General features: G+C 40.6%; 1 protein-coding gene across 2 annotated transcripts in view; it reads right to left on the minus strand.

Annotated features, from left to right (window-relative positions):
- The window catches only part of PLEKHA5 (pleckstrin homology domain containing A5), a 199,319-nt gene extending 180,911 nt beyond the window's left edge, over positions 1-18,408 (minus strand). For both annotated transcript variants that reach the window (XM_081124971.1, XM_081124973.1), the window contains exons 1-3: positions 18,150-18,408; positions 17,926-18,005; positions 15,636-15,693 (exon numbers count right to left, since the gene is read on the minus strand). In XM_081124971.1, the coding sequence (XP_080981097.1) occupies positions 15,636-15,693; positions 17,926-18,005; positions 18,150-18,241 (230 nt within the window). In that variant the 5' untranslated portion in view covers positions 18,242-18,408. The remainder of the gene's footprint in view (positions 1-15,635; positions 15,694-17,925; positions 18,006-18,149) is intronic.
- Between the last annotated feature and the right edge of the window lie 317 nt (positions 18,409-18,725).

Below are 18,725 nucleotides of genomic sequence, written 5' to 3' on the forward strand. Positions count from 1 at the left end.
AGCCTAAATCCATCAAGCCTCTCAATGCCCCAAGTTCAGACAGTATCCATTCCACTTCTCAATCCATCCCTTGAAGCAATATTAGCCCCATGATGTTTTGTTCTGTCTGTCCTGCCTAGCCTCCACTCCACTGCTATCTTGTAAACTAAACTACCTATGGAAGCTTTGCTCCATCATTAGTAAACGCCCCCATATCCCGAACCTCTTTTCAAATCATTACCCCAATATCCTGGCTGTTAAAGACTTCCCCCTGAGGACAAAAGCTGTCCGGCTACATTCTCAAACAGTAGATATTTATTCCCTACTCTTCAAGGTCTTTCAACCACCCGAGCCATTCATTCCCTTAATCCCGGGATCTGTCATACCCATAACATGGCACATCTGAAATCACCACTTCAGTGACTACACTCCATCAATACAACCCCCAGTATGCAAGTTTACCCACTCTCCCTCTGTGGATTCTCTGTTCTTGGGAGAATCCCTATCCCAACCCATTACATTTCTTCTTGCTCCACTTCCCTCTTTCCCAGCCTAAAGTCCAACAGTCTAACACTGCAACAAATCTATCATACCCTAAACTCTCGGGCTCGTGTCTGCCTTCCACTGCATTTAGCTGGAAAACCTTTTGTGGCTCCAAGTATTCCTATTCTCTGGGCTCCCATTCCCTTGACCCTCCCCTAAAGAATCCATAAATATTTAATGAACGTCTACAACGGATCAGAGACAGAGCATATAATACTCTTTTTAATACCTTGCTGACTTATTACAAAATTTTTATTACAAATATTCAAGATATATTTATGGAGCATCTCCTAAGAAGAAAACACTACCCTAAGCTCTGAGAATTCAGTAGTGAACAGGTCTCTTGTGAAGCTTAAATCCCAATGGAATTAGACAAATGACAAGAGTAAATGAACAAGAACATGAGCCACTGGTTAAGTGCCACGAGGAAAATAAAGCTTGGTAACATGACAGTAAATGCCTGGCCAATGGATTTTGGGTGTGGACAAGATTCAGGCATCTCAGGGATTGCAGGTTTGGTTCTGGACCACCACTATAAAGCAAGTCATAATCTTTTGCTGGTGGAGGCATTGCGGGTTTCGTTCTAGACCACCACTATAAAGCAAGTCATGATCTTTTTGCTGGTGGAGGGTCTTATCTTCACTTTGTAAAAACACAACATTTGTGAAGTGTAATAAAGCGAGGCACGATAAAATAAGGTATGCCTATACTTGAAAGCCTTCTCAGAAACACACTGAAACCTACAGTGTCTTCTTCACCTCCCACAACGGAAACACTAGGGCCCACTCAGAACCTTAAACTGACATGGCCTCACTGAGAGTACCAAACCAACTGAATACATCATCAAAAGGAAAAAATAACCCTACTCTATATGACTTAGGTACTAACTGTTTTAATAAAGAAAAGAATCTCAGCCCTGGCCAGGTAGCTCAGTTGGTTAGAGCATCGTCCCCATGGGGCAAGACTGCGGGTTCAATCACCAGTCAGGACATATACAACAATCAACCAACGAATGCATAAATAAGTGGAACAACAAATCGATGTTTTTCTCTCTCCAAAAGCAATAAAAAATAAAATAAACCTTGCACACATGTCCACTTAACTTTCTATGTAATTGAAGGAACACATGATCAGCAGTGTGACCATGATCAAGTGTAATCCCATATATGAGACAGAGGAACTTCAATGCAGCTGGGTTCTATAATTTTGGGGGCACGTGTGTCAGATGGATTATAAAAATTTTCTAATTCTTTATCCCTGTCTTCAGAAGCTTTACAATATGAGTTTCCAACTCTTCCCTATTTACCCAGTCCTTGAATCTGAGCTGGCCTAGTGATTTTGACGAACGGAAAGCAGTGGAAGTGATGCCGTCCCAATTCTCAGCTCAGGCCTCAAGAGACACGGAGCACTTCCGTCCATTCGCTTTTCCAGCATAAATAACACCTGCTTTCATCACAAGAGCAAGCCTGGGCAAACCTATTGGAGGATGAGAGATCATGTAAAAGAGCCAAGTCCAGATAAGGCCATTCTAGACCAGCCAAGATGAGCAAAGTCTCCTACTTGCCCACAGTTGTTTACAGACAACAGTAAACCCAACAGAAACTAGAGGAATTGCCCAGCCAACCCAGGGATGTGTGTGCTGTAATATAATTCTCATTTTAAGCCACTGCATTTTTTGGATGGTTAGTTATATAACAAGATTCATCAATCATATCTATTAAACTCGGATAATCTATTACATTTCTTCTTTAATGTTTTTGAGGAATTGAAGCCAAACATTGTGAAATGTTTTAATTTCAGTGTCCTCTGAAATGAGACTGTAATAGAAGGCCAGGCAGGAACTATTACTTACGGAAAGGATTTAGAATCCTATCACAGGATTTTCTTTCTCCTACCAATAATACTGCTTGTTTTCCATTTAGAGTTTCTTTTGCAGCTCTGCTGAGAAACAAACAGCAGTTGGACTTAAAATCATTCAGATGATATTGTAAAAATTTGGATTATCAGATAAATGTTCAAAACAGACCTGGGATTCCTTTTTGGGTTTTTTTTTTTTTTTTAATATATTTTTATTGATTTCAGAGAGAGGAAGGGAGAGGGAGAGAAAGAGATAGAAACATCAATGATGAGAGTCATCGATTGGCTGCAGCCCGCAACACGGGCATGTGCCCTGACCAGGAATCGAACCCTGATCGCCTGGATCCTAGGTCAACGCTCAACCACTGAGCCACGCCTGGCTGGGCATGGGATTCCTTTTTGTAAGAAAAAATTAAGTATTGATTTGCTTGTCCTTTTACCTTTCTTTTCTGAAATGCAGAAGTTTCTCAATGTGAACGATTTCTGAGAAACATATCTATTTTTTCCAAATTCATAAAGAATTTCATTTCTATTTTGCACACTGTCTTCTACCTCCTCCAAGAGTTTAAGCAACTCTAGATAAGTTATACTTATCTAGAGATAAGTATACAGCCTAACTCAGCAATTCCACATCTAACAACTATTTTATAAAAATATCTGCATATGACCACAAAGTTTATATGTATGTTCACTGCAACACTTTTAGAAATTGAGAAAAAAATAAAAACCTAAATGGTCAACAATAAGAGTATAATTAAATTACTAAAGCATATTTTACAGCTATTAAAAGGGTGTTTACTTTTAACTACTAATATGGAAAGACCTAAGATGTTTATTAAGTGAAAAGGAGTCAACAAACAGTACATACAGGACAAGCTCATTTCTGTAAATAAATTAATTAATAATATATACACATATATGCATATGTATATAAATGCAAAAATGGGGGATCAGAAGGATGAACCAAACTGTTATGTATATAACCTCCTGAGGAGCAGAATATGGGGGAGAGGGGGAAGCATAAAAGAAGGCCCCATAAACTGTGTCAAGAGCAATAGTCACATTTTCCAATAAATCTTCCTCGGAATGCAGAGGGCTATAGTATCTGATCTTAAACTGTCACAGATCAGTACTAGTTAAACCACATGAATTAATCCAAAGGTCAAGTTGACAACTCAGTGAAGCACTTACAAATCACACACTCAAATATACATATCTATATAAGCAACTCTACCTACCTACCCACCCACCCACCCACCCATCCATCCATCCATCCACCCACCCACCCACCCACCCAACTATCCATCCACACATACGACCCTGGGCTGTGCTGTCTTGATCACTACTACAGGTACTTAGATACTCATCTATAAATTCTGCTACATCTTTTTCACTCAGCAACAGAAACTAATCCAGCAGAAGACACCAATTACTGATACCTTATACTACCAATTGTATTACCAACCGTCGAAACGAAACCAGGATGAACAAAAGCTTAAGACTCAGTTTAGTCAAGTATTCAAATGTTTGTTAACTACTTGGGCTTACACGCAAGCTCATGAATTGCTTTTATTTTTTAGGTTTATGGCTTTATGATATAAATTCATAGATGTCAAATTAAGGATGGTAAATGCGTCCACATCCTCACATAGGCCCCTACAAACATCACTAGCTTATCACAATATGCTTTCGTACTGATCCAGAAGTTGGCCTCCAAGACTTCTGAATACAGTGCTCCAAACTGCTACTGCTAATCAATTAGAGTTGCAATGCTACTGAAACTCATTTATCATCTCTGGTAGTCCACTACATCAAAGGTCTACAACAAACCACACCTCCAGGTATTTACAGGCTTGTGTAGTCCTCTCCCACTTTTCATTTTGGCCTTGGTCACAAGACCTGCTTTGGCTAATCGGACATAAGCAAGCATGATGCAAGCAGAGGTTTTTATAAGCCCTAGCACACTGGGGCTTGTCCTCTTGGTATGTTCCCTCTTAGAAGCCAGCTGCAATATTATAAACTCTAAACCTCACTAGGTGATAAAGAGGCTACAAGGAGAGAGACACTGGATATTCCAGCCATGGCCCAGTTCCAGTGGAAGACATGTGCACAAGTAACCTCAGTGATACCACACGGAACAGAAGAACAACTTCGCTGAGCTTAGTCAACCCAAGGAAAGGTGAGGTATTAGAAATCATAATTTAACAATCATGCTGTCTTAAGCCACTAAGTTTTGGGGGCAGTTGGTTATGTAGCAGCAGATAACTGAAAGACTAATCGCTGTTCCAAACCAACTGAATCACTAATAGCAATCCACCTAGACTCTCCATCAGTTACCTTTAAATTTCATCCAATCAAGAGAATTTATTGCAGGTATGAAGAAATGGTCACACTTTCATAGACTCTCATATACTGTAGGAGAGAACATAAATCTGTACAAATCTTCTGAAGAGCAATTCGGCAAAATGTTAAGTGATGAACCTTTTAAAAAGCTCAAATCCTTTCCCAATAATTCCAAGTCTAGGAAACAGACATGCATATCTGAATGTTATGTAAGAATTTTTCTCTCAGCAAAAGGCTGGAAACATAGCCACCTAAAAATAGAGGAATGATTAATCTATTATATATTCATAAGACAGAACATCACAGTTAGTAAAAAAATCTCTTTAATATATGAGGACACACCATATAAATTTAATTAAAATAGTATTCAACACAGTATTAGCAATAAGACCCAAATATTAAAAAAATATATGCATATGATTATGCATATAATCAGAAATATGAATAGAAATTCTCTGTGCATAATAGGAGTGGGTGATTTTTATCTTTTCCTTCTTTATACTCTTCAGTTTTTTCCAAATGTTCTATAATAAAAATACATTACTTCTATAATCAGAAAAAAACACTTAACATTATAAAACAGGTTAGAAAAAAGCACACATACTAAACAGAGACATATTATTTATTTGATAAACTTACTGTGTAATTTAGAATCCTCTGATATTTCTTTACTACATTTTTTTAAAGGCCATAATTATTAGAACGCATCTATATTCTGTGATGGAACAACTTTTTAAAAAGTAAATGCAGTACAACAGATGGATTTTCAACGGAGAAAAAAACTGATATTAACATGTTACTTTCCCTCTATCACTGCTTTGTACTATAAGAACTGGGCAAGGAGCTCCTTATTTCTTTTTTTTAAAAAAAAAAAATATCTTTATTGACTTCAGAGAGAGGAAGGGAGAGTGAGAGGGAGGGAGCGAGAGAAACATCAACGATGAGAGCCTGGCCGGGCGTGGCTCAACGGTTGAGCATCGACCTGGGATCCAGGCGATCAGGGTTCGATTCCCGGTCAGGGCACATGCCCAGCTTGCGGGCTCACAGCCGATCAATGACTCTCTCATCATTGATGTTTCTCTCTCTCTCCTTCTCCTTTCCTCTCTCTGAAATCAATAAAGATATATTAAAAAATAAAATAAAAAAATTCAACGATGAGAGAGGCAAGAGGAGTCATCGATCAGCTGCCTCCCGCATGCCTCGGACCAGGGACCAAGCCCACAACCCAGGCATGTGCCCTGACTGGGAATCGAACCGGGATCTCCTGGATCCTATGTCAATGCTCAACCACTGAGCCACGCCTAGCCGGGCTCCTTACTTCTTTTCAAGACTCTGCCATGCTGGCTTACTTTACTGAGTTTTGAATTTTAGGTTGAACAGCTTTATAATATTTAATAAAATGGGTATTATATGCACCTTCGACCAAGTCAGCAAACCCTGTTGGAATTGATTCAATATGAAGACTAAAACCATCTTTTATCTCAGAGGTAAATTCTCCCTTTTTTATTTTTAAGACCATGCCTATCCAAAGAAATAATATGCGTAATGAATCTAAGTCATTTGGAAGGGAAAGGGAAAACAAAACCCATGTAGAACATCATTGGGAGGTACGTGGTGAGCAAGTCTGGTAGCACATGACTTAAGCACCGACACTGGGAATTATTCTCTGAAGTGGCCAATAATTTCAGAAGAACCAAAGGGAATCCCTGGCCTACCATACCAGGGTGGAGTTTTGAACCCAGTGAGATTCTATTATCTGGTTTCCTCAATCTCCCTTGACCATGACAGCCAGTATAAAATTGGTTTTTATTGTTTCTTCCTCAGACTTCAACAATTCCTCTTCATTCTCCCAGGTCCAGGCCTAAACCATCCTGCACATCTTCAACTACTCTCCCTGAATGTAAGGCAAAAGCTTCCTTAAAGAGCAGTGAGAAGTCCAGAGGGCTTCTTTTGGGTGCTTCTACAGTTACTGGCCATTTCAGAGAATAATTCCCAAAGAGTGCAGAGGTTACTCCGAAGTGGCCAAGGAGTTCCCCAAGTGGTTCATGAAATTCTACCATCTGTACAACATGAGGCCTATTTTCTATTTCTATGTAGATTTGGTCTACATCACTTTACACACACTCTTCATGACAGTATAGACTTCAATACCTCCCTTGTTCTCTGGAAACCATAACAGCCTGAACTGTGAAAGTATCTAAATGGAAAAAGCACGGTCTGGGTTTCAGCTGTCTCCAAACAGGACTCAGGGGTCTCTGCACTATCTTGGCTTTGTCAAGGATCTGGTCCTACTACCATGAGGCCTCTGGGCAGATCCTATCTGCCTCTCAAAGAAAAAGCACATAAACCAAACCTGACCAACAGGTGGTTGACTAACTCACACTGAGTTGGATAAATGTCACAAGGAGAATATTTAAATTTCACAAAGAGCTAAATTATAAAGTTTCTGAATAGCATAAAATCAGGTTGACTGTCATCATCAAAATTCATTCACTGGCCTGGCTGGGTGTGGCTCAGCTGGTGGACATCGACCTAGGATCAAGGAGGTTGAGGTTCGGTTCCTGGTCAGTGCACATGCCTGGGTTGCGGGCTCGATCCCCAGTCTGGGGCATGCAGGAGGCAGTCAATCAATGACTCTCTCATCATTGATGCTTCTATCTCTCTCTCTCTCCCCCCCTCTCCCTCCCTCTTCCTTCCTCTGTCTGAAATCAATAAAGATACATTTAAAAACAAAAAATCATTCACTCAAGAAATATTTATTGAGGAACTACTATGAGAACAGTTTAGGCCAAGGGACTAAAAATATGGCAGTGAACAAGACTGTTTTTCATGAAGCTTACCTACCACATGGAGTGTGTGCAAACAGGTATTAAACTAAGTGCTGCCTTGATTCTAACACATACCCTTAAAATATACTGTTTCTGAAATAAGAATTGAGGGTTATTTAATATAATATGGTCATGTCTCTCTTTCCCCCCTGAAAAGCTGTTATTAAATCAATGGTAACTGATAATCACTGGCAGTTTAAAAGAAATATGGTAATTATATCATTAAATATTTAATCATAATTCTAAGTACTAAGTATGAAGAAGTTTAAGGAGAGAATCTGACAGAGGACAAAACTTGCTCTGGAGGGGCTCCACTAGCTCTCCAAAATCTCGTCAATGACGCTTTCAAAGTGTGAAGCTGGAAAATGTGTCTTCTCCACTCAGACCTGCAATGGCTCATCTCTCCGAGTAACAGGCAATCACATCAACCAATGAGGCCCCCAGAGTCCAGCTCATTACTCCGTTGATTTCATCTCCCTTTTCTCCATGCTCCTTCCTCCCCACCCCTGTCCTGATTCTCTTACCCTGCTCTATTCTTTTTTTCTTACATTTATATATTCTTAGATACTATACAATTTACTTATTTGTTTCCTTGTCTGACATTCTCTCCCCCTAGCATCCTACTCCCCAGAAGGGTAGAGTTTTGGGGTCTTTTTTGGTTAGTGATGTATCCTAATCACCAAGGCATATAATTATGAGTTCAAAATGTGGTGAAGAGAAATGAAAGTAGGAACGCATCAGTGGATGACTGATTGAAAGACCTTGCGGCTGGGACTGAAATAATAACTGAGATCGGTTGGCCAAGCCTTGCTCTCTTCTTGATGGGAGACAGTTAACTTCAGTAACTTCAGCTGTAGTTTTACTCCTTTTTCTAAATCTCCACATCATATCAATCCCATCCCAAGTCTTTCTTTAGATATGGCAACATAGGTTATGGTTCAATCTCAAGCCTCAGATGCTAATTATTCTTCATCTTTCAGGTGACTTTGCACTGCTCTGTTCTGACCCACTCTGGAGATTTCACAGCTCAACTTTCAGAGGCAGGCTCATCTCTGTTTGTGAGAAAGGCCTCTTCCAGTAACCCCCATATTGAGCCACATCCTCTTAATGTGTCTGGTCAAAGCATGATATATATTTCACAGCACTTATCATAGTCTACAATGATATATTTGTGGTTACTTTATTATTGTCTCTCTCACTAATTTAACTATAAGCTCCTTAAGAGTTACGGTCCATGTCTATTTCACTGACAAAGCCTCAATCACTTGGCACACAGTATTTGAATAAATATTGGATGGATGAATATGGCATTCCCCATCTGGCTCTATATATACAGAGAGTCAATTAGGTAGCTGAGATAGGATTTTATGGTGGGAGGGGGTTGTATTTCTTGTTCATAAGGGAGGAATAGAAAGTAATGCTGGGAGTCCTATGGAAAGGCCAGATTTTAGCAACCTACAATGCGATGCCCAACAGCTCAAAAACCAAACCATCATTAACACCTCCATTTAGAGTTCTCCCTCACCACCTATTCCCTTATTCTGGTCAAGGGTACAACAATAATTCCTGTAGCCACTCAGGATTCAAAGGCTTTGAGTGACTTTTGACCTCTCTTTCTCTGTCAACCTCCTTGAGCTCAGCAAGATTTCTAAGGCCTGTCAACTTCTTTTTAATATCTTTGATGAATGGCCTCCTTCCTTTCCATTCCTGCTGCTACTTGGTTCAAGCAACTACCTCCCTAGATTACAGCAACAGACCCAGAATTGATCTCCTTGATTCCAGGCTTGTCTTTCTCACTCATGCTGCCTAGATTAAAATCTCCCTGAAAACCTTCCTTTTATACTATTAATGCTACACCAAAGGACATCTGCAATGGCTTGCCTACAGAATAAAAAGCTCAGCCTGACAGTCAAAGATCAGACATAATATAACTCCAAATAGTATTCCTTGTTTTACCTCCCATCATCCTAGCATTTTCTATGGTGACATCATTTACCAGCAGGGTAGTTATCAATCTTCATCACACACTTGCCACACACATTATACACATCCCCACCCCTATGAATTTATCCTACCATTCATTTATATCAACCCATGTGAATTCCACCCATACCCCCAGGCCTAGCAACCCCTTCCTCCTTCCTTCACGCCTGTCCAGGACAGCCCAGTCAGTTTGCCTCTTCCTCCTGATATCTGATGACTCCATCTGACAGACAACTAGTATAATTTTTTTCACACTATTGCTCCAACTTACTTATACACACATATACATGTAACTTCTTACCATTAACATCAACTTACACATATCTGATATAGAAATATGAAAAGGTCACAGTAGAAGAGCATTGGTCAACAACAAATGCTAATGAATTCTGTCTTTCACAGGACAGACGGAGGTGGGTAGACAGGGATGTTGACATCCAGCTAGTCTCCAGGGCCTCCAACTCTGACTCTTCCAACTGATTTCATCTTTTTTCTACTCATTTCTTCCCTCTTCCTAAACATATACCAGCTTTGAGAAGAAGAAGAAAATACACAAGGGGTCTATCCAAGTTAGGGGGAAAAAATCATTTGAATCCAGAAAGAGTTCTCAAAATGCAACCATTGGGTTGTGGAGACGCAATTAATTCCTTCAAAGACTAGGAGCCAGCATCGTATCAGCATCACAGACACAGCTTACTCAGAGGGGGACTGGGTGCTAGGCATTGCTATCCATGGGAACTCCAAGGAGAGGACACCAGGAAGGTCTGGTCTTGAGCAGTGGTCCTGAGACTAAAAAGTCAGACAATGGGATTCCACAATAAAATTCACTGCGGTTGGAAGTCCTGGTATCCCAGCCTTGAAACTCTAAATGCATTTTATCAATGGAACACTGTTATTTATGGTAAACTTTCCTAATCTGTCACAGAACACTATTCTTTCCCTCTTTGAAGATGCCATTTTAAAATCATGTTTTTTTTCCATTTTTTGTTTTAATGTTTTTCTCCTACTAGACTATAGGCTCCAAGAAGGCAGGGTCCCTGTAGTGTGGTCCCCCATTAATTCCTGAGCCCCTAGAATAGTGCCTGGCATTTACTAGGCACTCCTGAGTGGATGAAAAGGAATGACCAAGTTCCAAGACCCTGTCAATATATAATACTAGTCAATAGGTTTTTTGAAAGTTAAATAAGCTTTTACTTGTAAGCTGGTCTGCTATCCTAACTACTGCATTCGTTTCTATTAAAGAATACCTCTAGTCTCAAGCAACCAACTTATGGAGGGATATATATTGTAGCACCTGCTAATAATGCCCTGTATTTTTAGGTATAGAAGGGTTTTAGCCCAGAGCCCTTAATTTGAATGCTAGTGACTAGTATTGAAGGTTTATGATCTACAATAGGTCTTTAACCTCTTTAAGTTTCAGTTTCATCATCTGGAAAAAAAAAAGGAACATTACAAAAGGATATTGTGAAGGTTAAATTAGTTTAACATTATGCTGAAATGCCTAGCACTAAATAAGTCCATGTTTCCCACTCCTCTTTTAATACATGTCTTTCTACTACAAACTCCTTGAAGGTTGTTCATAGTTGTGTTGTGCCTACTGAATTAGTATAAAGTGCTTTACGTTTGTAAGAATTACATATTACAGTCCAAACTCTGTTATGAAAATGAAAAAGAAATACACTGTCTATGAATGGTTCTGAGCAGTATACAGTTATTGCTTTAGTAATCAAAAACCAATTATAATATTACAGTGCTAAGGCATACCAAACAATTTAAAATAAGAAATACATAGTAATATATTCTAACATTCTTGTGGCAATTTTTTTATGTTCCCCATCTTCACTATATTTTGTATTGCAATAATCTATGAAGACACACTTTTTTTTCTCACTTACAACCTTAAATGAATGGCTACTTCATGTCAGAATTCCCCTCACTGCAGCTTAGTTTGAAATTCTCAGCACACATTAGATCTAGCTACCGCAGATATTGAAATAAAATTTCATTAGTCAAAATCAAACACTTCTCTATTTGCATATCTAAGAAGAAGTTCAATCTTCAGAACTTAAAAAAAATTTAAGTCAAGGAAAAAGCAATATGAAAATATAACCTCAAAGTTTACATACTATTTTATTATCCTACAGTGACTTTTTTTCATCTCCCATCCTGCCACATAAAACAATGACCTTTAAATAATCAGAACAAAGTTTCTCACTATTCAGAGGACACTGTTTTAAGATTTACTGGGCACTTTAAGTTAACCATCTCAAAGCTTTGAAGCACAAAGGAATAGTCAATGACACATCCATTTTAAGTTACCATGACCTGTCATTACAGCATCATTAAGTGATATTCTCAAGGAGTAAGCAGAAAGCTTTATAACTTTTAAATATATAATGTTCTGTACTTTATGGGCTAAGGTATTTGAATACTTCAAGCTACACTTTATAAATTATAAAACTCAGACAACTATTCCTAAAGATGTGTAGCATGAATTAAGTCTTAAAAGCAATAATACAAACTCAATAATCAAATTCAAACTGCACACATGTATTTACACACACACACACGTAATAAAATAATTGAGAGGCTGGCTAGCTTAAGGTACACAGAAAAACTACTTTTCTCAGAAAAAATTAAAATATTAAATATTTATATTTAAGATAAATAATTTTCAAATATTAACATTTTTTTTTGGCCAAATGGATTTAGAGTAAAATACATTCTCTATATTACATATTCTGTTACCTAAGTGTCAACTTTTATCAAAAACCAATTTCAAAAAGTGTATAATGTAAATTGATTATCCAAATTATATCTGTACAACTCTTACTCTAATCAGGTCCTTTGTTAACAGTTACACTGTTAACTGTTTCATGCAGCTCTGCAGAGAAGGTAACAAAGGACAAACTGCAGCAACAGAAAGAAAGAAAGCACACACAACTCTGCCACTGCATACTTCATACTTATCTGTGGTTATCTGTAAAAGCTTAAAGAGAGAGACTAAAATAGCTAAGCAGAACAGCAAAGCTAAGTAGCTTTCCCTGTTGCCCACATCATCTCTTCTTGCTGCTGTGAGTTCATGATTTTGTAGATTACTGTAAATTCCCAGAATAGTGTAAAATTCAAATTTAAAACTGGGGTAGAATTTAGAAGATGCCTTTTTCAGCCAGCCTAATTAAAGATGTGAAGACTGAGATGGGTAGGGGGAGGTAGGAGACGGTGGAAAGGGGATTAAAAAAAAAAGAAAAAAACATGTGAAGACTGAGCTCCCAAGTGTTTAAGAGGTTTAAGACCACTGTCCATCTTTACCGACTCTTCCCTAGTTAGATGCCTTACTGCCCACATTGATTCAATCGTCAATACCAAAATATTATCCAAAGTCAGTTCTTTTTGGCAATCTGCCACTGTGAGCAATAACCAACACATGTTCAAGAGAGAAGTAATTTTGAGTTCATTGTTCCTCGAGTCCTTTAGGTCTCCCGTCTTGCACACAGGATTAGGAATAAGCACAAGGCTGACGTGTCTGTTTCTGGCCTATCATCCCTCTGCCCACGTGAACAAAATCCACTCCGCTCACTGTATCACCTCTTTTTCTTATAATCTGGTCCATAACCTTTCTTCATGTAAGAACCAACAAAGAGAAATACATTCACCAATATTAATCACTTTCCTGCTTCAGATTTCTATCCTTTCTTCTACTCAGAACATTCGAAATGCTCCTGCTGTTTCTCAATCTCCCTTCTTTGTGGACTGTAAGTTCCCAAGGCATGTTTCTGTTGTTTTATTATGTCCTGTGACAATGAACACAGTAATTCTTCCTACTACTTTCATGATTAAAATGAGATTCAGACGTGGTAATATAAGTGGAAGCGCTTTGTAAACTATAAACGGTAAGATAAAAGTAGTGCGACCCTGTTTGAATGATAAAGCATCCCTAATTGCTCATAACAACACAAGTAAGTAAAAAGTTTCTAAGAAATTACAGCCTAGATGAGGAATACAACTAATCTTAAAAGAAAATCATCCTCTGATATAACCCAGAAAGGAGAAACAGTAGGATCTACCATTCAACAAAGCATATATTTTAAGTAAAATAAGTTTACTGAGTGATACGTTTCTATAATATGTTCAATTTTAAAACAAATTACTTTCGCCCGGCCAGGTGTGGCTCACTGGCTGAGCATCGACCTAGGATCCAGGAGATTGGGGTTCGATTCACTGTCAGGGCACATGCCTGGGTTGCGGGCTAGGAGGCTGATCAAAGACTCTCTCATCATTGACGTTTCTCTCTCTCTCTCTCCCCCTCCTTTCCTCTCTCTGAAATCAATAAAAATATGTTTAAAAAATAAATAAATAAATAAAAATTACTTTCATAATCTAAGTTATTTATTGTTATTTTTAGACACAATTACTGGCTGTCTCTTAATACCACGTGACTAAAAACCGCTATTTAAAAATGTCCTCAGAGTTAAAGTAAAGTTACAGCTGACTTAATATTGTCCTCGTTTTCCTTAGAAACTTACTTAGGTGTGCCACTTGAATAAGATTCTTATTTGTTTAAGTCAACATAAAAGAAAGTCTGATCAAAATGGCTAGTAAAACAAAAGAAAACTCGGTCTCTCCAACAGCTTAGGTTCTAAATTAAGACATACAGAGTAACATTTTGCACTCTCAAATAAACATTCGCCTAAGAATGTACACAATCACAGAAATTAAAACATTACTGAAGATGGCTGTGTTATTCCTGTACTTGTAAGACCAATGAGGCTTACGTAGTTAAGATGACACTGGGTAAGAATAAATGAACTCCACCTTCAGAAACATCAACACTACATCCAAAAAAAGAAGCATCCCCTTTCAGGCCAATAAACACTCACCTTAAATTAAGATGAAAATAACCACTAGAAAAAATACTTGATGATGCTGCACTTTACCCATACCTTTCATTTTTAGGCCATCTAATAATGTATACCACAATCTCCAAATACAAGATGTAACTGAAAAATACGTAGAAGTACCACACTTCTGCTTTCTCTATTTCTATATCCAAAAGCAAGCATTCCTAATACCTATAAATATCCCTTGACATTTCATATAAATATCATTCTAAATAAATGTTAAGGCCATACAAGTAATTATAATTTAATGGAAGCACGGCATAATCTTAGAAATGTCATTTAGCAAAATACCTTAAAGGGCCTGATGAAATAAAGGTAACTTTAGCTGGTTGTCTGTTATTATTAATAAACTACTGACATCTCAGCCAAACCTTGTATTCTCTTTCAAGCTTCCATTCCTTAAAATTAAGCCAAAAATTTTAAATCAAACAAAAACAAGCTCTTAAGTAAACTAGCTTCTAATTGAAAACAAAGATAAAACCACCTTTATTTTCCCTTGGGGGGTAAAAATTTTTCCTACTTCATTTGACCTCAAGCATTGTATTTGTCTTCAAGTACTACCAAGTTAACTGTGAATAAAAATTAATTCAGTATTTCATAGAGTAAGTTCAAAGGTCAGGACTGACTGGCCTTCTCTCCTCTGCATGCTCCACTGAAAGCCTTGTATTCAATCACGAACATCAGTAACACATTTAGACATAATTCATAAAAACTTAGATAAATTACAAACAATGCTCAAGAGATGTTTGTGAAATATTCAGTATTTACTCGTTTTCACTTTCAGCCCTGTCATTGTTCATCAAACCGTAACGTAGCTTTCCATCAGTTTTGCTACTTAATAACTGCTCTGAATAAAAAACACATGAACAGAACTCACATAAAAAGGAAAAAAAGATAACATGCTAAAGACAAAAATATTATAATGCCATATCACCACCCAGGAATCAGAAAGACCAAAAATCTAATTGTGGTCATAAATGATTTCATTTCCAAATCAATGAATGTCCAGGCAAATAACATTAAAAAACTAAGAGTGTCATCTTTTCTCTCAAAATTCCAACACCACATGAAGGATAAAAGGTCCGTATTATATGATAAACCTTAAAAAATCATAATCCTATCTAGACACACAACTATTCAACTGAAGATTAATCATGACATTAGAATTACCACGGAAAAATACATAATAAAAAAAACTCACTTTATATAGTATCTTGCACCTTCAAAAGTATATGCTTCTTCCCAGCCAGTAGGCAAATCTAAAAGACATACATTTCACAATTAGTATCACTTCAATAGGATAACAAAATAAATTTCAATCCATTTTAATTATTCATTTTCATGATCAGCCATTTTCATTTATTAAGTAGACGTCTAACAAAAAAAGTGTTGGGTTGGTAATAAAACTCACAGTAGATATGATTTTTAGGAAAATGGCAAATTGAAAACCATCAGAAAAGTATCACAATATTAGAGATTATCTGATATGATTATGCACTTTAATGATCAGAATGGAGAGGAACTATGCTGACATCCAAAAACCAAACGAAGCCTTCTAATCCTAGGTAAAATAACCATGAATGGTTGGCCAAAAAACACACACCAAAAAAAAATAAACCCTGTCCATAAAAGGTAACACCTGCTTCTTCTTAGGTATATTGAGTCTAGTTGAGACCATACCTTTCAGCTACATAAATGAATTCATCCAGGAAGTTTCACTGATGAGAAAGAACTTCCTAAGTACTAAATTAGGGGAAAGAAATCTGACATCACGTACTTACACATGTGTGTTTCTACAGATGTGATTTTAAGAGATGTAAAGTTTCAAGTAATAAACCTGAATAATTCAGATGAACCATGGTAACTTTATTGCATATTACTTACAAATGGCTAGTGGCTTGGATTTAATCATAGTACCTCTCTGAAACAAAAAGCCATTGATGTGTGTACGAAACCAGAGTCAAAGCAAAGTAAACCAAACCAGAAAAAAAAATTTTAAAAATCATGATCATGTTTTTAAAAAATTAACATGAAATTATAAAAGAGAATAAAATCCTTCTGTGGTGTCAATGTTATCAAATCTATGGGGGTAAAATGGGATACACATAACTAAAATAAGCAAGAAACAATTCCACAAGATAATTAGGTTAAGTAACTGAAATACTACATAGTCTTCTAAAATAAATTTGTTACTATCCAGAAGGCAAAGAGGCCAGCAAAGCTGACATATGTATGCTAAACACTGAAAGGTATATTTAAGTCGAAGACTGCTTTGGGGAGTTAAACATGACAGTGTTATTAGTCAGAAATGCCTTAAAAATGTAATCTCATGTTTGCTACACTAACTTCCCTTTCCTCCTCCACCTTTTTGCAAATTTAGAGACATTAGTCACTTTAGTGCACTCCAGATTTACAAGAAAAAGCAGGTTTGTTCAATATCCTGGCAACTTTAAGTTACAGAATCCCAGAGTTGGAGAGAAAGTAGTATCCTGGAAGGCAGCTCTAAAGGACTTCTGAAGCCAGCCTCACCTTCGACCCAAACTGTTCTCAAGCCTCTCCAACCACCAGATTTAGAAGCCGGCCAGTAAGAGAACACATGTTACATTTCAAAGACAAACAAGTTTCACGAATGTAAACAAAGAATGACAAAAGAAAGCCAGACCAGCGCTGAAGCTACAACCAGCCCTTCTCCAGCTCAACTCACATTTTAGGATTCAAACAGGCTACCAAAGGCACCGGAGAGACCCGCTTCCCCGCTGATCCCCTCCAATTAGGACACACATGCCCACACATGGGACACCCCCTTGCACGCCCACCGCCTCCTGGCGGTAAGCGCAACCTCGGCGCTGCCGCCGGGGACTTTGATTCCGGCTGGCCGGCAACTGCGGCTGCGAAAGCCTCCGCCCGGCTGCTACTCCAGTGGCAGGAGGGAAAGCGCCCTGCATTTCCTGGGCAGTTCTCGGGCAGGGATGATCGCAGCACCCCCAAACTCCACTCTTCCTCCCCGGCCAACCACCGACCCACTAATCCCACCTAGGAGGAGGAGGGAGCTACACCGCAGGAGGCAGCTCCGCCGGGAGGAGGGAGAGGAAGGGAACGCGCTATCCCCGCGGACCAGGGGCAGGGTCCCGGGCCGCAGGGAGGGGAGAGGGAAAGGACTCCTGGAGGTTGAAAGGGGGGAGATTTGGAAGGGGAGGGCTCAGGAGGAACAACTCAGGCTTCCAGGCAGAGGCGAATCGGCCACCCTGGGGACGTGGGGATTGTCCAGGTTGGGATGGGGAGAGGGCGCAGTGTCCAAGGGGTGATGAAAGGCTGCGGAAAAGAGGCGTCCAGAGACTCGAGAGAAGTCCGGCGGCGGGGACCCCGCCTCACCTCGCCGCCTCCCGGGGCCGGCGGCTCGGGGCAGGTTGCCGGCGGCCGGCGGCCCGGGCTCTGCCGCCTCCTCCCGGCGGAGCCCAACTCCGCTCGGGCCCGGGCGGGCTCAGCGTTACCTGTGCTCTGCCGCCGGTGTCCGGTGACCACGGCCTCGCCGGTGACGGGGTGCAGCCAGGTGGTGCTCTTCGCCTCCTCGCTGCAGGGGCGAGAGAAGGGGCAGAGACCCAACGTGAGTGGGGGCGCGGGAGGAGCCGAGCGGCTGAAGCGGCACAGCCCGGGCTCGCCCCCCCCGCCAGCCTCCCGCACCCTCCGGGCCCCCGCGCCGCCCCCGGCTCTTTACTTGATGAAGAAGACTCGGCCGCCCCTGGTGATCCCGTAGGTCCAGGACCGGGGCAGGGAGCAGACCCACTCCAGGTTCAGGTCCGCCGCCATGTCTGATCCCCAGCCGCCAGCGCCGCCGCCTTCTCCTGCTGCCGCCGCGGGAGGAGGGAGCGAGCGAGCGAGCTAGCGAGCGGAGGGAGCGCGGAGCGAGCGCGGCTCGAGCGCGCCTCCCCGGCCCGGCGCGGCCCCGCGCGGCCCCGCGCGCGCCCTACCCCCTCGGGCGGCGCCCGCCCCGCCGCCCGGGCTGGGTCCGGCCCGCGTCGCCGCCCCCCCGCATCCCCGGCGGCCGCCGCCGCGCCGCGCCGCGCTCGGGGGATGGGCCGGCGGCGCCGCGCCCGCCACCAGACCCCGCCCTCGCGCCCCGCCCGCGCTCCCGCGCCCCTCGCCCGGGCGAAGGTTCCGGGATCGATTTGGGAAAAAAAAACAACCACCGCCGCTCCCGCCCCCAGGGCTTTGCCCGGAGGCTCCCCGCCCCGGGCGCCGGCGGGCGAGCGTAGTCCCCGCGCGCCCGGAGACAATGCTTTAAACCGACAAA

The sequence above is a fragment of the Miniopterus schreibersii genome, assembly GCF_964146895.1.
Source record: "Miniopterus schreibersii genome assembly, chromosome: 2".
Lineage (NCBI taxonomy): Eukaryota > Metazoa > Chordata > Mammalia > Chiroptera > Miniopteridae > Miniopterus > Miniopterus schreibersii.